At 42.0% G+C, this 24,600-nt stretch overlaps 2 protein-coding genes and 1 long non-coding RNA gene across 5 annotated transcripts in view; 1 reads left to right on the forward strand and 2 right to left on the reverse strand.

Annotated features, from left to right (window-relative positions):
* LOC310890162 (G-protein coupled receptor 183-like) overlaps positions 1-3,865 on the forward strand; it is a 12,710-nt gene extending 8,845 nt beyond the window's left edge. Inside the window, 1 exon segment of the mRNA XM_083818807.1 lies at positions 1,091-3,865. Coding sequence (XP_083674933.1) covers positions 1,091-2,195 — 1,105 coding nt within the window. The 3' untranslated portion in view covers positions 2,196-3,865.
* Positions 1-24,600, reverse strand: part of UBAC2 (UBA domain containing 2) — a 103,784-nt gene that overhangs the window by 52,640 nt on the left and 26,544 nt on the right. The gene's annotated exons all lie outside the window — the stretch shown is intronic.
* LOC310890181 lies at positions 3,297-24,521 on the reverse strand. Its single transcript, XR_014577088.1, has 2 exons — positions 23,011-24,521; positions 3,297-20,947 (listed from the first exon to the last, which is right to left on the reverse strand). It is a non-coding gene; the product is annotated as an uncharacterized lncRNA (long non-coding RNA).

The following is a 24,600-nucleotide window of genomic DNA, read 5'->3' on the forward strand; positions in this document are numbered from 1 at the left end:
ATATACTTAAGGAACAGTTTCAATGAGGAACAGCTAAGAAGGAAAACCATAAAAATGACAGATACTTTAAGGATGGTACTAATCTATAACAGAGAGTTCTCTCTGTGATTTGTTAGCTAAATTCTTCAGACTTTAGGGACTATTTTGCAGAACAGCTGCTTAAGGAGTACCATTAGATGCCCCATCCTTTCTGCCATTTATGCCTAGGGTGTGAAACTGTTAGGTATAACAACACAACTGAAAATATTCTGCACTGGAAGCAACATCAGCAGGACAGGGTCCTTTCCATTTCTAAAATTCTGCTAACTCATTTTTTTATTTTAAGTCCCCCAAACCACTGCCACTTTGCATTTCTTCCATGTCATTTTTGACCATTCAGGTTAAACAATTTCCAAAATGCACTAAATCATAACACGTGAAATACTTTTGCTGCGATTTCTCTCTTTTGCAGCATTTTTAATAAGAGACTTAAGTAGTAGTCTTATCAATTTATATATATAAACAATATTTGAATTAGACTGCAAAAGCCATTTTTTTGCAATAGCATTAAACAGGCTGAATTATTATGTCAGTATGGTAAGCAGGAATGCTGAAAAAAAAATATTTTCTCCAAACAAGTTAAACCATCACAAAGTGAATCCTTAGAAATAAAAACTACCTAAAAATTATCAGCAATACATTTCAAAGATTTTGTCTGCTTGACTGACCCTTGGGGACTTCATATGCTCATTTATCATGTGGTATCTTCAGACTCCCTTTTCCTCTCGGATTGCTATGAACAGCCGCCCACCTCCTGCCCATCTGCCTGTAAGCTTCACTTTCTAAGTATATGGCATCCCTGGTTTATTACTTTGCCCGTTGTCTCATTTTTTTCAGGAGAGAAGGCATTGAGATGGAAATAGAAAAGCCAGATAGAGCCATCTGTTTGTTTGTTTGTTTTTGGAAAGAGGCTCTAAAGTCTTTCACCACAATGAAGTTTCATTTCAGTTTTTTACAATCTTGCTTTTTGCAATGTAGGTTGACCGTTGTTTTGCAGAAGAAGTTTATCTACACATATTACAAAATGTCCCCTTTTGTTTTTTCATGTTAGGTCTACTGAGCTTCCTGCAAAAACAGCGGTTGCAGAAATGGACACTTCCACAGCTTCTCAGACAAACGGTTCTACCTGTGACTTATATGAACATAAAGATACAGCAAGGATACTCCTGTCGGTCTTCTACAGCCTCATCTTAATTTTCGGAGTGCTTGGAAACACAATCGCCCTCACAGTCATTTTCAAGAACAGAAAGAAGATCAATTCTACCACTCTCTATTCAACAAATCTCGTCTTCTCAGACCTATTGTTTTGTATCGCCTTGCCTACAAGGATAGCCTACTACGCCCTGGGTTTCCACTGGCCTTTTGGAGAAGCATTATGTCGAATAACTGCTCTCTTGTTTTACATTAACACTTATGCAGGTGTAAACTTCATGACGTTTCTGAGCATTGACAGGTTTTTTGCTGTCGTCCATCCCTTCCGATACAAGATCAGAAGGATTAAATACGCCAAGGGTATTTGTGTGTTTATCTGGTTTCTTGTATTCAGTCAGACTTTCCCGTTACTTATACAACCCATGACACATGAAGAAAATGAAAGGACTACATGTATGGAATACCCAAACTTTGAAAAAATAGCCCATCTACCATTTATACTTCTTGCTGCCTGTTTAGTAGGATACCTTATTCCCCTTGGAATTATACTATTTTGTTACTCTCAAATTAGCTGCAAGCTTTTTCAAACAGCCAAGGAAAATCCACTGACTGAAAAATCAGGGATAAACAAAAAAGCCATCAACACCATCATATTTGTAATTATAGTGTTCGTCATCTGCTTTACCCCTTATCATGTTGCAATCATACAACACATGATTAAGAAGCTTCAGAACCCACCCTTGTGCAGCGAAGAGCAAATTTTCCAGAAGTCACTCCATTATACTGTGTTTCTGATGAATTTTAATTGCTGCCTAGACCCTTTCATCTATTTCTTTGCATGCAAAGGATACAAAAGAACTGTATTGAAAATACTCAGACGACAAGTGAGCGTATCAATTTCAAGCGCTGTCAGGTCACACCATGAAGAAAGCTCACGGGATGTGGGAGAAACACAAATGATGGTACTTGCAAAATCTGCCAATGGGAAGTTACCTGAAAAATAAAGTCTGTAGTACACTGCAGTGAAGCAGGCTTAAAAATCCTGGGTTCACATAAAAATCTCTGTGTTCCCTGTACAGCAGCTTAAGGAATACTCCGTTTCTCAGACTGTCAGGAAATCAAGGAATGGTGTTAGACTGAAAAAGAATGATCATAGGACAGCAGGAAAACTCAAAGCTACAATTTCCTAGCTACGTCCTCTTGACTGATCTCATTACTTTTTCCAGGAAACGCACACCATTGTGAATGTCCAAATTCCATACTGCACATACGTACTCCTGGATGTTATTAAATCAAGCAAAGACTTGAGTCAGTTTAACTGTATGTCTGAGAAAGGATCAAACCAAAAATAGCTTACAATTTAGAGTGACTACAACTAGCACATCTGGAAATTGCAAGACTCCTAGCTGAGCTCCAATTAGAGCAATGGTTTTGTTATCTCAGTCACACAAACAAAGGAATCAAACTTGTAGATAAAACGGACAACTTCTGTACAGTTTGACTATCTCTAGTGCTTAGTTCATAGTCCTTTGGAGGTAAAACTGTATTTTGTAGTACCTGGAGCATGTATGCCTTAATGGAAAATTCACAGAGATACTATTGTCAAATATAATAGATGAAAAGTTAATGAACTCTTTGGTTCTTCCCAATATTAGATATCTCCCATATGTTAAATCACTCATCTTTTCAAGGTGCATTATCTCTCAAACCCTTTTCCTGAAGGAAAACTTTCCTTTCCGGTGTGTATTACAGAGTTTCAAAGTTGTATATTAATTATTTATAAACACACAAGAAAGAAGTTGATGCTAGAGACTAAAATATGAAAACTACAGTGTTCCGGTTAAAAGAACATTGATACACGGTTCTTCAAAACTTCTGCTGAAGACAGACATGGACACAAGACAAACTGTTAACCTGAGATCAATAAATGGTAACAGCAGGAATGGCTGGGAAAGGATGAGCTTTCCCACCATGCCTTCACAGAGCACGTCCGGAATCCATTTGGGCACACTGAAATGGTGCCAGAGAAAAGACCAAATGAGTTAAACACGTCCTACTGGAATTGGCTGACTACCAATATACATCCAGGATGCAGGTTTTGGGTTCCTGCTGTCATGCCCTTCCGTAATGTGACAGTTTCCTTCCCTGCTTTATTCCTGGCCCACACGTCTTTTCTTTTGTCTTCTGTCTTATTAATATACCAACACAACTTGGTAATTGCACCATGTGATGAAAAAGGAAAAATAAAAAATGCCCGATAATTACTGGTAAAAGCTATGCCAGATGTCAGAATAAATGATATTTATTGCAGCTGTATCTCTCCAGCATTGAGATTGTACTGGAAAGCCATCAAAGTATATTACATTTGTCATCTCTGAAATTCCTTCCTTCCTTAGGTGTTGACCTCCACCTACCTGCAAACATGGAAGGGTCGAATCTGAACAGCAGTATGGAAATGTTATTAATAATTACTTTATAATGGGAGAGAAAGTGCAAAAGACCCTGTATTTCATACCACTTACATTGTCAAAATTGAGTTTCTAGTTACCAAAGACACTATGCAGCCACAGGAAAGCGGAGTAAGAAAATTTGTTTTCAACAGAAGTTCTGCTTAATTCTGTATGCTATAGCAGTTCTGTTCTTGTTGGCTTTTTTAATAAACTATTTGAAAATATTATTTAAGAATTTGTTGCTATAGGAGTAAATAAATGATAACCTGATAAAACCACAGGAAGACCACTCATGATTGCCTAGAAGTTGTAGAAATAAAATGTATGTATTATTAACACCACACCATTACAAGCTCTTTTTAGTTTATTAATGTTTTGTTTTGTTGTGTTTTTGTTTTTGTTTTGCTTTTGGTCTACATTTCATCTGTGATTATAAAACTTTAAAGGCAAGAAGTTATTTTTTTAATTTTTGTATGTAAAATATAACTGAAATACATATATCACACCACCCCATAATGCAAGTATTTATTCACTTTTAGGTGGAAATGAAGTGAAGGTCTATGCTGAAAATCTTAACTTGAGTTTCCCTGTCCCTGTTTTCTTATGTTAGTCATTCTGTTATTTTCACGTCTAGACTTTGAGAACGTTGATGTGATTTTGAAAACAAACAGTTAACTTCAAATCAAACTACTGCTTTTGCTGAAGTGTTTTGGTCCAGTTAGCTCCCAGTTCGAAAAAAAAAAGCTTTTTTCTCCTTATTCTATTATTTCTCAGATACTGAACAAAACAATAAAATAAAGATCTTTAAAAGCTATGATAAGCTCAGCTTCCTGACCAGAGTCCTAAAGACAAAGACAGTGACGATTTATAGCTGTGGCAGCTGATGCCACTGCTTCCCCTCGCTGCTTGCCAGCGCTCGCAGCTCGTGCAAACTCCTATCAGTGAGGAGACTCTTTTATGCGTGCTTATCTGAAACTGCCAAAAGTAGTGGTGGTGGTTTCAGCTGGCCTGGGACACTGCTTAAAAATAGCTTAGAGAACGTCTGTCTTAGCTCTTCTCCCAGTTGTGCTGTGGGGCTGGTAGCCATCACCAGAGAGGTGGTAACAACCTGCTGCATGGGAACAAGGGAGGCCAGTAATACTGGAAACCTAGAGCTCTTCCCAAACCAGTTTTGTTCAAGATGCCTTTTTCCATTCATTCTGCAGGCATTCTTCCCCCAGCACTGTTTGTTTTGAATATTTTTATGACAGGAGTTACCCACGGTGGCACACCTCAAGTCCCTCTCCTACTGCATGCCACACACGCAAGAATAAAGGGGGTAAAGACGTATCTGGTATCTCTTCTCCTCTCTGAATATATAACAGATGCTGAGGAAGCAGTAGGCAAAACACATAAACAGAGTCTGTTAAAATAAGGATTAAGTTTCCTGGCTTTCTCCTTTGAAAGAATATTAGTCATTAACACTGAAGACATTCACACCGGTAAATTCCTGGAGCAGGACCCTCAGAAATTTAATGAGGATTGCCAGGCAGCTCTTCCAAAGGTAACATCTTTTTGGTAAGCATACAACATTCAGTAAGTGTGACCACGTAGATACCCAAGAAATACTGTCTGCCGCTGCTCCTCTCTGAGTAGGTACTTCAAGCTACTTCTAAGTCCCTTGTTTGAGGTCTCATGGAACAACGTCTTACAGTAAATTAAAGTTCTTTATTAATGAGTCAGATATCTAAGTGCAAGACATTGTTAAAAGACTGAGCATCCCTTGGATCTTTGTACTTCCCATGAAGAGGGTGGAAAGACCTGATTCTGTAGGTCTGACAAGACAAGGGCATGCCATGCCATGCAACACGTGGCTGAAGCAGCATGAGCTTTGCAAGGGAAAATCAGAATCCACCATTGGTAAAAACTTTTGATGACCTTTTCCGTGTGACAGGCTGGGCCGTACAGATCTGGATCTCGCTCACCCTTTTCACAGATAAAGCAAGCAGCTGACAAGTAGGTTCATGTGGCTTACTCATTATGAGGACCTGACTGAAGTCATACAGGGTGTCTATTTGGAGGGTGAAGTCCAGTCAGGATCTTAAAAACTGTTCATGATAGAACATGATAGAACAATGATAGAATACCTTTCAATTCAAGACTGAGGAGTGTATGGCTAGGGCTGCTGCTAAGAAGACTCTGATGAGACTATGTGAAAGGCCACATTTCTTTATTTCCAGTAGATAACCAAGGGTAAATAGAAGAGTTCATGATGGGGAAAACAACTTCAAAGAAATCACCATTTTACAAGCCTCTTCACTAAGTTAGACCAGGTAGAGTCCTCTTTGCTGTTTCTTACTGGAAAGATATGATTTCCTGGGACATCTAAAATCCAGGCAGTGAAGGGAAAACATTTTAGATTCAGGTGAAGATCAGCAGTCCTAACAGAAAGCAGAGGAGCATTCTGGGTTTCCAAACACAGAGATTCATCAGGTCGTGAAACCAAACCCACCAAAGCCAAGCCAAGCCTTTCTGTTGGTGTATTCAAAGCTCCTGGAAAGGTGACAGAAGAGACATAGTTATCTTCAAAGGGGTACCGCTTCCTTGTAGGACTGGGACGATCTCACATTATGCAGTTTGTTGATATACAACACAGTAATAGTATGGTCTGCAAAAATCTACGTGTAGTGATTAAACTGAAAAAGCAGGGGAAGAAAGGGGTAGGGTGTCCATTGCTCAGAGGTGTCCATTGCTCAGAGACTGGCTGGATATCAGTCTGCTTGGAGGAGGTGGTGAGCAACTGCTTTTGCATTGCACTTTTTTTTTTCTCACCCATTAAACTGTCTTCATCTCCACCCATGAGTTTTCTCGCTTTTACTCTTCCTAGTCTCTTCACCATCCAGCTGGGGAGGAAGGAGTGAGCAAGCGGAAGCGTGGGTGTTGAGCTGCTGGCTAGTATCAGTCTATCGCATAGGTCTACCTGGAAGTTCTGCTCCAGGACATTAATACATAATCCATACTCGGTGTCCAGAGGGCTAGTTCACGTGCTCACTAACCAAGCAGGGACACAGCTGAAATTATCCTCCATGTTCACACTCCTTCTGAACACCACTTCTACCAACTCATGGATTTGGTTATGAATCTGGGGAAAAACTGCCTCAAGCAAAAAGAGTCATGAACTGAGATGGAGTTTAATAGATGGGGGGGGGGGGAGTGAAAAAGCGATTCAAAACTAGTCACTCACCATCACCTGCCCAGAATTAACATCTGGTTTATAAATAAAATGGAGCTAAACCTGCAAAACCCTCACCCTGAGTCTGGCAGAAGAGGTGCACGCTGCCATCTGCACAGTGCAGAGCAGGAGACTTTTCACCGGTAGACAATGACCAACTTACACAGATGCAATAAGGTTAATGGGAGCATGGAAGTGGTCCTGAGAGAAAAGACCCCTGGCTGCTGTAGAGCCTGTGTAAGTTTCAGGCATTGAGTGGGGACCATTTATGTACATACTTACCTTAAAGCCTGAAGAAATCAGGACCCTACAAGCTATCAGATATATCTATGAAAAAAAAAAAAAGAAAAAAAAGAAAAGGTATTTCTAAGAGCCCACTGCCAAATTAGAGGTGCTCTACTGTCAAGCCTAAGGCCTCTGCAAACATTACTAATGCTAAGAATTAATAGGTAAAACCTTAAACTTTTAATAGTCGTTACCCACAGTGAACAAAAGGTATTCATGACTGTGAAGTGGAAGTAAGAAACGTGGTTTAGTTTGGTTTTATAGATTACTCAACTTTTTAATTCTAAAGGAAAAGTCTCAAGACCCATTTTAAAGTTAAATGCAGTAGCTGTGAAGTTTTTCTCCCTTCAGGTGCTCGGGATTGGCCTCCAAATCTAGCAGATCTCTGAGCCAAAAGCAGATTCTCAGGAGGTGGGTCCAGAACAACAGAAGGGTTTCAAGGGCTGGGAGGTAGCACTCTCAGCACTGGATTGTTTAACTACAGGCAAGTGACAGAAGTCATGGACTGTCGTGGATGAGAGAGATTTGACCGTCTCCCCAGCAAGACGACAAACTGAGGAAGTGCAGTAGATTACTACAGGAAGTCATACAGTAAAACTCTTGGCAATCTTTTGAAAATATTGCCCGGCTCCCTCAGACTATGGCACCCAAGTGGGAAGGCATGCACGCTTAGCTCAATGCCTACTGTCATGAAGGGTTTTTGTTGTTTGGAGTGGGAAGGACTTACAGGAGTGTAGCTGAGCCTGTACCAAACTGCAGAGGGTCCAAGTGTTTCTCCTACTGTAAGAGAAGTCTGGGACACAGGTAACAAAAAGTGGCCCTGAATTTTTGAAAAGGGTTGGAAATTTCATCTGTATGGGTGCCACCAACATCCTGCCCTTAAGGGGAGATAGCTGGGAGGCGGGCCTGAGGTATCTCCACTGCTGAAACCTCTCTCACATTTTATTTGGTAGAGAATGTGACAGACACAGAAATAAAAACGACGAATGATGGTGGGGGTCGAAGGGTACATCTTAACTGCCTCTGTCTAAGCCTGAAAAAGAAAGCTGTCCAGACATCTACTGTTGCACACTGAAGAAGCATACATGACCAAGTGAAGGTTCATCACATGAAAAATCATGAAGCAGACATGCACTTTCAGCACAAGAACATTAAGTTTGTTAAATTACCTTTTCTTTAGCTAAGAAGGCAAAGCTACTACTTCTGCAAATACTCAGGTTCTCCCAGCCACCTTGGGCTAGAGGATATAGAAGCCTAACTGAAAGTCTGGAGATAAAGAACACAATCTCCTGTGGCTTGCAGTCCCAGAAGAAGAGAACAGGTATTGCTCCAGGCACCGCTGCCTCTCTCCTCAACCTCCATGCATGTGGTACAGAGCAGAAGAACTCAAGACAAAGCTCAACAGTTTGTGTCTTAGCAGTCTATTTCTATGCTGTTTCGATACACACGAGGTGAATGGACGCCAAATCACCTGATTCTTGGTATCATCTTGGTGAAGCAGTAGCCTGCAGGCTAAGGCTGTGCTACAAAATGAACATAGTCAAGACGCAACCGTTCTCTAAAGAAAAACCGAGGAATTGCTGTTTGTGTAGTAAATGCTCACAGTTCCTCTTTCTCCTCCCCGCACCCAAACCCTTACCCCCCCAACACCCCAAATACTGTCTTGGCTTCCTGCAAGGTCTGACTTTGGACTTCCTGAAGTAGACGCCTTATCTTTGCATGCAACAATCCACAATCCAGTTTTCTTCCCTCAGTCTGTCTGGTCCCGTTTTCAACTCAAATAAAACATTAATGTCTGCAGCACCTTGCAGCAAGAAGCTCCACAATTTAACTCTACATGGTGTCTAGAGCCATTTCCTTTCGTTTGCGACACCTGCTAGTTTCATTTGAAGTCCCCTGCTTGCTGTGCTGGAAATAATTGAACACATTGCCTCCTGATTTACCCTGCCCACATCGCACATGATTTCACAGACGTGCATCAAATCCCCTTCCTTCAAGTCATCTAATCTCTTCTCCTATGAACTGGCAGCCCAAAGCTGTTGGTCATGTCATGCAAATTACAGAGAGAAGGAAAGAAGGCAAGCACACAGGAAGAAGGCAAATTCAGCTGTGTCAGAGCTGGGTGGCAGAAGAGAACAGGGTATCTCTACACACGGGGAGATCGACAGCGCGCTGACCTACTTTACTTAACACAGTAGCACGCAGGTGAGTTTCAGTACTCGGATCCTACCTCATGACTGCCAAATTTGGATCACTTCGCTCAAATGCATTAAATAAAGAAAAATAAGACCTCGAGTGGCCATAAACATAGGCTCAAAGCAATCTCATGTAGATCAGCAAAGTCAAATGCATAGTCCTGCATCTGAGAGGGACTAACACCAGGCTACAGTGCAGGCTGGGCACTGACCGGATAGAGAGCAGCTTGGCAGAAAAGGTCTGGGGTCTTAGCGGACACTAAGTTCAAGAGGAGCCAGTAGAGTGACCTGCTGGCCAAACATGTACTGGACTGTGTTAGAAAGAATGTCAAGGGAAGTGACCCTTCCCCTCTATGCAGTACTCATGAGACCGTACCTGGAGTCCAGCGTCCAATTTTAGGCTCCTCTGTAGAAGGACACTGACATGCTGGAACAAGTCCAGCAGAGGGCCACCAAAAACCATTGGGGGCTGCAGCGTGTGATACTTGAGAAGAGGATGAGAGAGCCAAGTTTGGTCAGTGTGGAGAGGGAAGACTGAGAGCAGATGCCCAGTGGGCATCTTCAGCTGCCTAATGAGGGTACAGCAAAGATGGAGACACACATCAATGGGCACAAGTTGCAGCAAGGAACCGTTAAACAGTAAGAAGCATTTCTTCACCATGACGTTGGTCATGAAAGGTTGCACAGAAAGGCTGTGCAATTTCTGTCTTTAACAGATATTCAACACCTGACTGGACACAGTCCTGACTTAAATTTCTACTCCCAAGGTTGGACAAGACTATCTCCTGAAACTCCAATTTGCATCCTTCTATGACTGTAGTAAATTTGGTCAAAACTTTGATTAAGTCATGGAAGAAAGCAGCATGAAACTCACTGCCTTTGTGGTAAAATTAACAAACAATATAACCTAAAAATTTGTCCAGTATTGTACTCTACGCTTTTATGCTGTTTCTGGCTTTCTTCTGTAATACAGAAAGGTCAAGACATGGCCTAGATTTCTTTCCCAAAAGCTACATTCATTTTTTTCTCAGTGCAAAAATAAGAGTTTCTCCTCTTCCTCTTTTCTTTTCCTCAGTTGTGACAGATGTCGTGGAAAGGGCTAAACTAAAAAAGCAAGCTTTGCACCTGTTCTGAAGGCAACAACATTTGTGGTTATCCTATCCTCTCCAGAAAAATATACATACTCTTATAGCATGCACAGGGAGAATTATGTTCCTCACTCTAATAAGCTAGACGTAGCAGTTTCATCCTTCCTGTGGCATGTAACTTTCGAGGGAAGTTGTGGTTAGTAAGCAGAAGGCACTCTGATGCAGCCTACTTTAAATATAGAGATGCTGAAAATTGATTGTTCTTAACTTGCCAGCCTACAAATCAGCCAGATAATGTTTTAGCAGCAGCTGCTGCTACTAAGCAGTTAAGAACCTGATGAAACCTCCATACTGCAATTTCTAACTATGGAAAGCTACAGTAATTCTGTCTAGATGTAACAATAACATAGATCACAGTGTCCAGTTGGACAGGAAGAGAGGAGGCAGACTTGCCAACTGCACGCATGAGGCATTTTTAACAGAAAGACATTGAAATGAAAACTCCTGGCAATTCATCAGACTGCAGAGGCAACTGTAGGACAAGTTCTGTCGGTTCTTTTTTGTCCTGAAAAAAAAAAAAAGTACAGTGGAAGCTATTTGAACTAACCAAAATGCTCATCAAAATCTTATTCCTTCACTCAGCTGAGCACAAACCAGCTAGTTTAAATGTGTCCGGGCTAGCTAATAAGAGAAATACATAGTAGTGTTAGTTATGCTAAAAGAGGGATACAGGGCAAAGTTTCAGGTTCATAATAATCTAGATAATCTACAGGATGTTGCCATTTTTTTATTATTTTTTTTCCTGCTGTATTAAGAAACTATCACTTTAACTTCACAAGAGCTCTAAGTTGTAAATCCAGTTAAAGCCTGAAGTGATAACATTTGTTTTAGCAGTGTTTTCTGGTAAAACAAACAGAAAGCTTGCTTTCTGCCTTTCCATCTATAATCATTTTTATAAGCCTCTGCTCTTTGTTCTTATAAATATATATGCTTTTTTGAAGTACTTCTCTGTTGTTATGTTCACACACTAAGGAGATGGTGCTTAGGGACACGGTTAAGTGGTGGCCTTGGTAGTTAGGTAGATGGTGGACTTGAAGATCTTAAGGGTCTTTCCCAACCTAAATGACTCTATGCTTCTGTATCTCTGATACCTGACATCTCATTATCTCTCCTCTTGGCTTTGTTCTAGAGAACAAACAACGTGAATTATCAGACAGGATATCTAGCAAGAGATCCGTAAGAACACAATACATTGCATGTCACTAACAAAAACACAGCCTAGAAGAAAGTATCTCAGTTCTATGGAGAAAAAAAAACAAACAACATGCCATCTGAGTTTCTGGTATAATTGATGATGTTAGCATTAATTTCATTAAATGAAGGATCTTTCATCTTTAACTCCTCCTTAACCCACAAGCTAGAGCGGAAGCTTCGATACCGCCACTGGCAAGCTGAACTTGTGACCACAAACGCCAGGAATGGCTGCAAAATGGGCAGCTTTCAATTCTGGGCACAGCCAGGCCATCTCTTCACCCTCCTGCCTTGCTTTTCTGCTGCACCGTTGCAGCCATTCAGCTAGTACCCTCACCATGCCCTTGGCCATGAGCAGTCTCTGCTACAAAGGAGCGCCAGGAGGGCTGCCCACAGCTAGGCAAACGTCCGCTGCTAGACAGACCACCACACAGACAACCACAGACGGAAAGCCTAAGGTCAGGGAAATGTCTCCTGGTGTCCAGACTGATTTTACTGCCTCGATAAAAGGCCTCTATATGCTGCCTCCGGTCTTCTGCTGCATGTGTAAGCTGAATTTGGAAAAACTGATTCCCCTGGCTACAGCCCTGCATTCCTAGTAAAGCGGTTGCTGATGAGGAGGCACTTACCGTGCAGCTCAGCATCTCTACTGAGGCAGCCAAGCACCACCACCATCATGTATTCCTTTGCAGTGCTTCTTGTGCTGCTGCTTGGAAATTGCTACTGAAATTAAATGACTAATGATTCGAGTATTTTTGGAACAGGTATCAATAAAGAGTTAGTACCATCATGTACTTTGCACTGGCACAGGCTGCCCAGAGAAGCTGTGGCTGCCCCATCCCTGGAGGTGTTCAAGGCCAGGCTGGATGGGGCTTTGGGCAACCTGGTCTGGTGGGAGGTGTCCCTGCCCATGGCAGGGGGTTGGGACTGGATAGTCTTTAAGGTCTCTTCTGACCCAAATTGTTTTGATTTTAAATACAGATGAAGCCTCTTCACCATATAGCCTAAGACAAGGGCTTCACAACTTGAAAAGAAAAAAAGAAAAAAAAAAGAAAAAAAAAAGAAAAAAAAGAAAAAAAAAAGAAAGAGGAGAGGAGAGGAATTTATATTTAAAATTTTAATCAGTCTTCCAAGACAGAGCAACTTTTACTAGCTAATTTATATCCTCTGTCAAAATAGGTATGATTAGCAGGGCAAAATGATGGACTCGAACTCTAAAATTACTTCTCAGAAATCTGTTTGTAATGCTCTTTCACAAGGTGTCACTTTCTAGTTACAAACAAAAACAGGAAACAAGTGTGCCTCAATGGCCACAGACACGCTTGGTGGAAGAAGTTTTTGCTACTCTCTCTTCACAGTTTTATCCAACTTTGTTAGTATCTAAAAAAAAAAAAAAGGTCTACGTAAATAAGAACTATGATTTATGCTCCATCTAATCCAACTACTCAGAACAGGACTATCCCACGCAGAGGATGATGACAGCAGTTGCAAGGAGGGGGTGAGGAGAAATACCGGGATGTATCAGCCAGATGCACCAAAAATTGCAGAGCACCCAAAAAGTAAAAGTTAAGGTCTTAAGTGACCTTTGCTTAGAACAGCAACGCTTCTCTGATCTGTAAGGTACCAGAAAATGAGCAGCATCTTGAATCAAACTGCAGAAGTATCCTTACCAATAATGACTTGTTTATCTATTGCAGTATCCAGCAGTGGATGACTTTTTATAAAGAATTAGTGAACCACACAACCACCAATCCAGTGTCTGCCTCACACAGAGGCTACTTAATCTAGGTGTATCTGATCAATAGTGTAATTAATCAATGTATGTGTACTGAATGCATATTTAGTCAATGTATGTGTAGTCGATGCATATTTAATCGTAAGTGCATAATATTTATAATCATAAGTGTATAGTAACACATGAAATACCATACACAATTTGTTCTAAGACCGTAGCTTTATCAATGAGACAAGAATAACTGAGCATTTTGTCCAAGGGAATGTGACAAGCTAAGTCCTCGCTCAAGGCTTCACTGCCGTCAGTGACAGATGAATCTGTGCCGTGAGAAAGACCCTGTGGAAATACCTGTGAGCTCAGAGCTGGTGAACCTCACCACAGACAGGATCTGCGCCACGTGCTGTGCCCTGACCAGAGGTCAGCCTCAGGCTCTATCAGCTCAAGGTTCCCAGCATCAGAAGAGACAAAAGGTTTCACAACTCGCTAACAGCTTTTCTGGGCTAGGAGTAAATCGTTACCTGCCTTGTAAGTGTTTGTGCCTTTCTTACAAGGACCCAGAAAGAACCAGCCTCTCCTCAGTGCAAAAACACCCTGTATTGCATTTATTGTTTTTCTAACCGCAACACCAGTAGGACAAGAGCTGAGTTGCAAATCCTTCTCTCTAAACAGAAAAGGTATTCTTTCAAATCAGAGAGACCAAAGGGACTAGGTTAAAAATTTAAATGAGTAAATTTTTGTTGTGAGTAGAATCAAAGTGGACAAGGGAGGTTCAGGCTGGAAATGAGGAGACATTTCTTCTCAGAAAGAGCAGTCAGGCACTGGGACGGGTTGCCCAGGGAGGTGGTGGCGTCACCGTCCCTGGGGGTGTTCAAGGAGAGGTTGGGCCTGGTGCTTGGGGACATGGTTCGGTGGGTGACACTGGTGGTAGGGGGATGGTTGGACCAGATGAGCTTGGAGGGCTTTTCCAACCCTAATGGTTCTGTGATTCTGAGCTACACAAAAATTTGTAACAGAGATTCAAGCAGTGCTACCTCTGAGAGAAACTCGAAGGAAGCAGTGCTTGTAAGAAAACAAAAAAATAAAATAAAATATGAATTTAAAAAAAATACTCCCGTTTTTTAGGGTGATAAGGATGGTCAACATACACAAAAATATAGCAACCACTTAACACTACACGAACTTGGGAAAAATGGCTAAACGTTTTTAGTGACTCCTGTGCTCAATACATAAAAGCTTAAATACCAGTGTTAACAAAGCCACAGATGCCTCAGAAGCTAATAAATTTATCTGTCGAAAACAAACTGGTGTAATAAAAATATCCCTTAATATAAAAATATAGATCTTACTTTTTGAATATTCTCATCTGTGCTTCCCCACAACACCTGGCCTTTGGTAACAGTACTGAGTAAATGAAATACTGTGGGCAACATCAACATTTGCTCTCCCCAGTTGGCTTCAATTTTAACTTTTTAAATATTTTGCAACAGGCATGAGTGAGGATTATCAACTGAGTGCTTAAAATCCTATTGAAAAGAACAAGTTTTCCACTCTTGATATCTACCTCCCTTCTAGAGAAACTGGCTACATGGAAAAACAATTTCTGACGGAATTTTTAAATTAATTTAGTGTTTAAAAAGTATATAATCGCAGACTGAAATATTGTCTGTTTTTACTTCACAAAGTTTTATATAACAGATAATAATCATCAATTTATCTTTCCTCTTCTCTCAATCTCACTTTAAAAAGTTCGAAGTGTTGGTACGAAGAAACCCTCTGCAGCAGCAGCCTTCCCACACAAAGCAAAAAAAAGAAACACAAATCAAACTGTATTACCATTTCTGTTTCCTCACACATCGTAAGAATAAAGGGAATTGCCACACCAAAACACATTCCTCTCTAATCTGCCACCCCGACTGTGACAGACGAGTAATAAATCTTTCAGAGATGCAAGCAGTCTCTCAGCAACATGCCTGGTGCACGGGTCCTTTGTCACAGATATCGGCTCCTCTTTGAAACCACCCAGTACACAAATCCAATTACAACTCGTTTATCTTTAGAAAGGGTTAAGAGAGCAGGCAATGCTTAAGCCAGCTGGCCAAGCCCCACGTAACGTTTACTCCATAAGCTGCTTACAGAAAACTGACTGCGGAGATTAATCCTGCGGCGGGGCAGGCCAGTTTCTCTTCCCTTAAAAACAACGCATTTCCAATCTGAACAATTACACTTATGTCACAGAGCTCTAACAACGGCATGGTTGGCACTTTCCACTGAGAAAAGTAACACGAAAATAAGCGTGGAAGTGGTGACATTCACTTCTGTGTCAGCTTGCAGTTACAAACGCCACTCTTGCATCTATCTGCCTGCATCAGGGAAAGCGTTGCCTGCATCAGAAACAGGGTGGCCAGCAGGACTAGGGAAGTGATCGTCCCCTTGTAAGCAGCACTGGTGAGGCCAGACCTCGAGCGCTGTGTTCAGGTTTGGGCCCCTCACTACAGGAAGGCACTCAGCTGCTCAAGCATGAGCAGAGAAGAGAGACGAGCTGGTGAGGGGACTAGAGAACAGGGCTTGTGGTAAGTGACCGAGAGAACTGGGGCTGCTTAGCCTGGAGAAGAGGAGGCCGAGGGGAGACCTCACGGCTCTCTACAACTACCTGAAAGGAGGCTGCACTGAGAAGACTGTCGGTCTCCTTTCTTAGGTGAGAAGTGATAGGACACAAGGAACCAGCCTCAAGTTGTGCCAGGGAAGGGTTAGATTGGATATTTGGAAGAACTTCTCAAAAAGGCCGGTTAGGCATTGGAAAAGGCTGCCCAGGGAAGGGGTGGAGTCCCCATCCCTGGAGGTATTTAAGAGACGCATGGATGTGGCACTGAGGGACATGGTTTAGTGGTGGGACTCTGTAGGTCAGGTTGATGGTAGGACCTGATGATGATAGAATGGCTCGGGTTGGAAGGGACCTTAAAGATCATCTAACTCCAACCCCCCTGCCATAGGTAGGGATGATCTTGAAGGTCTTTTCTGACCTAGATGATTCTATGAATTTGAAGGGGCAGCTCGTCTCAGGGAAGCCCTTTCAGAAGTGTTACCACCTTAATACCAGATACATTCAACAATTTGCAATACTTTTTGTCAAACTACCTCATATGGCTTCCTTTCTCTTAAGTGATGTTATAGAACTGTGTATTTTGTGTGCATCCACATGCGTCAATCTGAGAAGAGCATATCAGACAGGACCTCACATTCCCAGCTGCAGCACAGAGATAGGTCTAACATCTCAGATGGCACAGCTTTGTATAGGGCAGAGATTTTGGCTGATAATGGCTTTTTGGTCTCTTCTCACACTTATTAAATACAGGGCTTGTAGTGACATAGGAGAAGCCTGTTGGATAGGTTATAGTGTTCTGCCACCCTCCTCTGGCAGAGGTTACTGCCTCTACAGGAACCCATGCTTTAACCACAAGCATCCTAGCAGTCACCCTTGAACCTTGTGGTACAGAGTCATGGAGGGAGAAGTCCCTCTTCTGCTTTCCAGCTACATGTTCCCATTGCTTTCCATGCCCTGGTGCTGGCATTCATCCACCCAGAAAGGGAAAGGCTCAGAAACTTCAGCCTGTGCAAAACGATCCCTACAAAAATTTAGAAATACACGTTTTTCTGAGTTTTTCTTTTAACATTATTTTATCTCCCTATAACCACTGCCTGTAGGAAGTCAGATGACTTGTGCTGCAAGTGGTAGATAGGAAAGTATAGGCTGAGGCTAAGGGCTTGCTCCGTAAGCAGCGGCGTACACGTGAAGCAGCTCACCCGTGCATTAAAACTGCACCTTCAGCAGGTGAAGCAAAGCCACAAGTGTTTTCTTGCCCATTCCTTTAGAAGGCTCTGGTAGAGGGGTGGAGAATACAGATAGGGAAATGGTATTTGCGTTTTGAACTAACACAGCTTTTTCCGTTAGCCGAACGCAAGTCATAGCCCTCAGTTCAGAGTCTGGGTGGCTCAAGTTCCCTTACACTGATAACGTATCACTTTGCATTTATAACTATATTTTTTTAAACCATTACTCTGTCCCTTCTGCCCCATGTATTAAGGTCTTCACAGTTCTCACAAGACTGTAAATATGCTAGGTCTCATTTTCTGATCCTGTCCCCTGACTCCAATTTCTTTTCACTATTACTACTGTACTGACCAGAAATCACTTTGATGGAGTTTGTTGGTACAGATTGCAGACCCAAGATTTTGGGGGGGATGTGATAAATCATTCATAGTCTGGAAGCACATAACTTAAGGACAAAGATTTTTAGCTTAAGAATACCAGCAAAGTGGATTCCTTTTTAAGCTAAAAAGCTTAAAAAAGCAAGGTGACTGTCTTTTCCTGTTGCTGGTTGAACATAGCGTGGAAGGAGTGAGGCACATCTTGTCTTTCCCATTTACCCATCTCACACTTCCAGCACAAACAAGGGGTTGTGAAACAGATGAGAAGATGGATGGAAGTACGCACAGAGACATTAGCAAGTAGTCCTTCCTTTCCTTTGAATGAATATTTACATGAACATTCACTGGGATTAGTGCAAACGCTCACCTCTCTTAGCCACAGCCCAAAGAAGTTACTTGCAGAAGGAACATGGACTTCCCAGCACAAGAGAGCAGAGCACCTATTGCCTCAGGCCTGCAGCTACTGTCTCAGGACTTTTATGTACACTAAGGTGCAAATAAAACTCCAGTTTTTATTTCTGGCGTGGAAACATTCCTTAATGATTCCACAGAGGACACTGAGACTCGTGTCTGGTGCTTACTCCTAGACACCTTGTCTTCTCATGGTCTGCTGCTTACTATGACCGTCTGTCCAGCTCTGGGCACCCCAGTACAAGAGAGATCTAGACATATTGGGAAGAGTCCAACCAAATTGATCAAGAGACCAGGAGCAGCTCTCCTATGAGGAGAGGCTGAGAGAGCTGGGACTGCTCAGCCTGGAGAAGAGGAGGCTCAGGGGGGATCTCGTCAATGTCTGTAAATACCTGAAGGGAGGGTGAAATGAGGATGGAGCCAGGCTCTTTGTGGTGGTGCCCGGTGCCAGGACAAGAGGCCCTGGGCACAAACTGGCACCCAGGAGGCTCCCTCTGAGCGCCAGGCAGCACTTCTGTGCTGTGCGGGTGTCAGAGCCCTGGCACAGGTTGTCCTGAGAGGCTGTGGGGTCTCCTCCTTGGAGGCCTTCAAAAGCCGCCTGGACATGGCCCTGGGCAGCCTGCTCTGTTGGCCCTGCTGGAGCAGGGCTTGGACCAGATGGCCTCCAGAGGTCCCTGCCAACCTCAGTCATCCTGTGGTGCTGTGAAATACAGTAGTTTAGATGAAATATCAAACTGAGGAAATATACAAGAAACATCAAGATTTTCTGACAATTGATACAGGAATTTGGGATACGTTCTGTGTAGAATGAAAATGAATTATGAATCTAAAGAACAGAGCCCAGTCTAGAAGTTGATGAAGATCTTGATGTTTATTTTGGTAAGATGACCTTCATGAGCCACTCTACTGAACCAAGAAGAGTGGACAACTTTTCTTCGTTTACGATAGACAGCTACTTCAAGAGGCCCTTGAGAAGCATAAAACCTTAGAAGTGCAACCTTACACTGGGAACAGTCCAACTTATAATGGGGATTGGCTTTTATCTCTGTATCTAATGTATACATTTATGACATGCTTTTGGACCATATGTTGTTTTGGACATATGGTTTTATTTTAGGTGGTCCCACGTTGAGGCAGGAGTTGCACTCGATGATCCTTGTGGGTTCCTTCCAACTCAGGATATTCAGTGATTCTATGATTTCATCCTGCAGACTTTTGTCTTAGAGGAAATGCATTTTAATCAATAGTAATCCAGAACCCTATATTAAGTACCTGAATTCAAAGAGTAATGACTTCTCTTAGTTTCATCTGCAGTGTTTTCTTCGCTTTTCTTTTTTTAAAAGTATGCAAGTCCTACTTGTACAAAGCTCCCTTCTTTTTCTGCTGTAAAGGAACAGCAGAGAGAGGCCTAGGGGTTGCATCAGCCTCCCAAAACTACTTGCAGGGATAAGCTTGACAGCTGGGTGAGCTTGGGAGGGAAAGGTAAGGCACCACAGGCAAATGAGAGCTTCGGCCTTCCCTACCAGCTCCTGATACCTGATCCCATACACCCAGCACATCACATAACTTACTACATTATATTCAGTACATTGTAATGGACACCGTAACACCTTCAAAGGCTAAGGACTAGCAAAAAGAGTTTTTAATGTTCATCTTATTCACAAAGTTTGGCTTGCTTCACAATACTTGAAAATACTTGTTTCCCACACTTTATTTGGTGGAGGATGATAGGACATCTGTCACACCTTGTTTTGATCCCTGGCTTTAGCTCATCTTTTCTTTTTTTCCCCAACAACAACTCTATAGATATTCCAAGGCCCAAGGCAGGAAACTGTTTAGCTTGTTCATGACAAAACAGAAACAAAATAGAAAAGCTGCAGCAAAGAAGTGATTTCTTTGCAAAAATACTTCCCCATTAAGACCACCAAACAACCTTTTTTTTTTCCAACTACAGACCAAGGTGACTGAAGCAAAGTGATGACTAAACAAAATGGGTATAGTCAGTAAGCATAAAACAAAAGCAAAGAGGAAATTTTAAAACGAAGTCACACCAAAAACTGTTATTTATACATAGTCTGCAAAGTCCTTTAACTCTGAAAAAAAAACCACATTCTAATTTCTTAATACTTTAGTGAAGCAAACACAGTAGTTTTCTAACTATATCTATGTACATTGTCTTGTCTCATGCCTATTGGTTTTTAAAGACTCAATCGTGTAATTGTGCCTTCTCAGAAAATCACTGAACTTAGTGAATCAACTTTTGTCCATTTCTTTAGCAAACCATTAAGATTTTCTTTAAACTATCTGTAACTGCAAGGCCTCCTTTGTGAAGTTACTCAATCACCCTGTCTGTCCTAAGACAAAAATGATATACTCTATTTTACAAAAACACCCAACAGACACAGTATCTCCTCATATGAATAACAACTCCAACTACATTTGTGTATTTGTCCGTCCTTCTTCCTTCCTTTTTTCCCCCTACCCCAATCAAAAAACGATTACCCTACAGATCTGAGGAGAGGGAAGAAGATTCATAGACCCTCATTAGAAAGATGGCAGTTCATTCCGTGACAGTGAGGGATATTCTACCTGCTTTATTATAGGATACCAGATCCCTAAAAAAAAAGTTTCAGCAATCAATCCATGCTCATAGCAGAACTTCTATGAATATCATACAACTGATATTTTTAGGATGTAATGACTACTTCAAGACTCTGTTTTCCTTCAGATCAAGTAACATGGGGCACTACCATTAGTAAGTCATGTCACAAACAATAGCCAAAATCATCATTTGTTCAGAATTGTTTGGCACAGACATCTACAATTAGCTGCAGGATTTCCTTCTGAATTCCAAGGGGACTTCCACTTTCCTGTCTTCCTTTTCTGGGGTTGAACATGAGGAACAAACAAGGTGCTGCTACTTCCTGGAAGAGGAAGGGGTAAAATAAATAAATAAATAAATAAAAATAAAAAGAAGACCCACCCCCCTAAAACCAAACCAACCAAAAAAAAACAAAAAAAAAAACAAACAAACAAACAAACAAAATCCATTCCAGTAAGGACAGAGAGAAGAGATGATTTTCTTAGAGCTGACCATCCCCAGGCACTCTATAAATAACCTTCAAGGGTCTCTATTAAGCTAAAAAGGAGGCCTTCTACTCCCACCAGCAAGAAAGAAGGTATCATTCATTTTCACAAAATAATTTAAACTTTTAGAACAAAAACACCCACTCTTCCAGAAAAACAAAAGTGCTGCAGTAAGAAAGTTGTTGCTATTGCATCCAATTTTGATAGAGACATACCAGACAAACAAAATAAAATAAACCCAGGGAGCTGCTGGCTTTAAAAGCACAAGGTTGTTTCATTTTTAAATATTTATCCTTATGTTATACAGTAGCTCCAGAAGAATGACAGATATGTTTCAATTTCTTCTTCCTCCACTAGGTGTCTTCTGATTCTCCACTTTCCCACGATAAATTCAGACAATGCCCAGTAAGGACATATTCACCAATTCATTCTCAGAATTGTATTTTATTGTCCAAAAAAAAGAAATGCACGGAGACCTGTTGCAGGATGCAAAATGTAACTCTTTGAACAATACCAGAATTTGCAGTTCCACAGCTACAGGAATGATCTAAGCTTATATACCACAAAGTAACTCCCTTCCATGGGAGGGTCAAAATGGTTTTCAATCTTCATAACTGGTTTTCCTGTACAATTGGCTAAGTACTGGAGGTGTATAAAGGAATTATAAAGGAATTACTTAGTTATACCTGTTTTCTGCTGTTCTAAAGATCTGTTGCTACACTAGCTGAAGATCCATAGATGGCAGCATTGATGCAGTAATTAAACTTCACCATATCGGTCAAAATGCCTTTCACATAACTATTTCTTACAGGAGGCTAAACCCCATTGCCAAATGCCAGAGATCTCAGCACCAGGCAATATAAGAATCAGGTCATGAACTCCCTGGCAGTAAAGAAAAGCCAGATTTGACATCACTACCAGAAGGTACTGTGCCAAGTGCTCATACAGTAATCATGATGCTTTAAACCCTTTCATCTTGGAAATGAACTACATCATCTAGACAGTAATGAGCACTGTGAGCTATGGGCAGCTGCTATATTTCTTATGGTTACCTACACACGCTGTCAAAGTAGAAAGAAGGCATACAGAGTTGTCCCCCACCCCTCTGCCTTTAATGCCCTTCCTTCCTCCAGTGCACCTCGTCCAAAAGAACCTTGCACTCCTGTTCCTGCTGCAGTGCAACACCACACACAGTACAGAGCTTAATTACAGGCAAATGAAAACAAACCTAGAATCTAAGAATAGTTGAGGCTGGAAGGCACCTGTGGAGGCCATCTGGTCCAACCCTGCTCCAGCAGGGCCACCCAGCGCAGGCTGCCCAGTCCCATGTCCACGCAGCTTTTGAAGATCTCCAAGGAGGAGACCCCACAGCCTCTCAGGACAACCTGTGCCAGTGCTCTGACACCCGCCCAGCACAGAAGTGCTGCCTGATGCTCAGAGGGAGCCTCCTGGGTGCCAGTTGGTGCCCAGGGCCTCTGGTCCTGGCACTGGGCACCCCTGAAAAGAGCCTGGCTCCATCCTCATTTCACCCTCCCTTCAGGTATTTACAGACATTGACGAGATCCCCCCTGAGCCTCCTCTTCTCCAGGCTGAGCAGTCCCAGCTCTCTCAGCCTCTCCTCATAGGAAGATGCTCCAGTCCCTTCATCCCCTTGGTAGCCCTCCGTTGGACTCTTCCCAGTACGTCTAGGTCTCTCGTACTCAGAACTGGACACAACTCAGGATCTCCTACTTAACAATTTACCAGATGTTCTAGGACAAAAATAAAATGCATCACACCCAGTATGATTTGGACATATAGGATGGAAGGATTCAGAAAATAACAGCTACACAAGTCCAGGCTTAGCTTTACTGGCTCTTCCTGTCTTAATGTCATCTTTAACAATCAACTGAATGCTTACATTATTGAATTTCAAACCCATGTCCAGCCTTATTCTGCTAGGCTTCTTGTTGGGATAAATCTCAGGAGTTCCAGCACCTTCCTGTGAGAGAGATTTGCAGTTGAACGGTAGTTAGTAAGAAATTACAGAGTCCTCTGACAGGACCTGGCTCTGTACATACTTGGGATATGACAGATGTTATCCAAGCCTAAAGCATAAATGCATTTAAAAGAGCAGAAAAGAATGGCACGCTGGTAATCAGCCTTCACCGTGTATTTGTGTAGCACACCTCCACTGGTATTTTTCACACAGTATTAACACACGAACAAAATGATATGACGGAACGGCAGGTCTGCAAGTCAGGTGCAAAGTCAGTGACTTCTTGGAAATCATCTGCTAGCAGCCAGCTCTGCTGTCTTCCTTTGCCAGCTCCCAGCATCAGTTGGATCTGTCCCAGTGTCCAAGTCCTGTTCTGAGCATGTTCACACTCACCTTTTCCTCCATTTCCCTCTAAGAACAACGTTGCACAAACCTGCTTCGTGGAGCCCCACTGCTATGTGGCAGGAATTGAGCTGTTTTGCCCTGTCTGGACTATCAGCACCAGCCCCTTCACCCTCTTGAACACCTCCTCTCACGTCAGCTCCAACCCACCCACAGCAGCACACCAAGCTCCAAAACCTCAACGCGTTACCGTGCTCATTAATCTGTGCCAGAGACAGGTGGCACTGACAGAGGAAGACAGAAGTGACAGCAGACTGTCACTTCATGAAAGCAAGCTACCTGCCAGGGCTGGGCACCGTGGACGGGAATGCCTTACGGAGCAAGGTGCCCTTGAATTTAAAGGATAGTGCTCACCCTAATTCAGTAACTCGTGCAGCTCACTCTGACTTCTGGTACCCTGGATTAAATGCTTCACTGACATGCTAAACCATATGTAGCACTTTTAAATTATTTAATTTACAATTATACATACTCAGGGTAGTAACTGAGCAGAGGCTGTCTGAGCTCCTGAACTCCGGAGGAGTCAAAACGATTTTCCCTACTTCTGCACCAGCCTCCATAAAAAGTCTGAGCACAAGCAGCTCTCCACAAAGAAATTTCTCTTGAAGCATTAACTCTATGCCTGGGAGGCACATCAAGTTTCAACACAGTATTTCTACGCACCTGAGACTTTTAAGGGCAGTTTAAGAGTAAAAATATCACACCCCATATACTTAATCCAGAAAGAATATTTGAAAATGGTCTTATAGACAGTTCTGAACAGGAAGAACTAACTTACTGCAGAGCTCCTGACAATACATACAGATTTTCTGAAAAGCTGAATATTCGGGCAGATTTTAAATAACTACAAAATATTTGTCATGAGAAATCTGTAAAATTTGGAAAAAAAAAAAAAGCTGCTTACCATTGGAACAGAACATTAGTGGAAAGCAGAACACAAGACAACATTTTAAGAAATTTGCCAACAGCAATATGAATTCATCAACAAGCTTGGAGCTGCTTTGGTATTTGCCATGATGTAATATGTGACTACATACCTGGTGAGATTGCTGCTGTGTAACAAACTGCTAGTCTACTACTAGTCTGGTCTACTACTCTACCATCAGACAT

This window comes from Anser anser, assembly GCF_964211835.1.
Source record: "Anser anser genome assembly, chromosome: 1".
Taxonomy (NCBI): Eukaryota; Metazoa; Chordata; class Aves; order Anseriformes; family Anatidae; genus Anser; species Anser anser.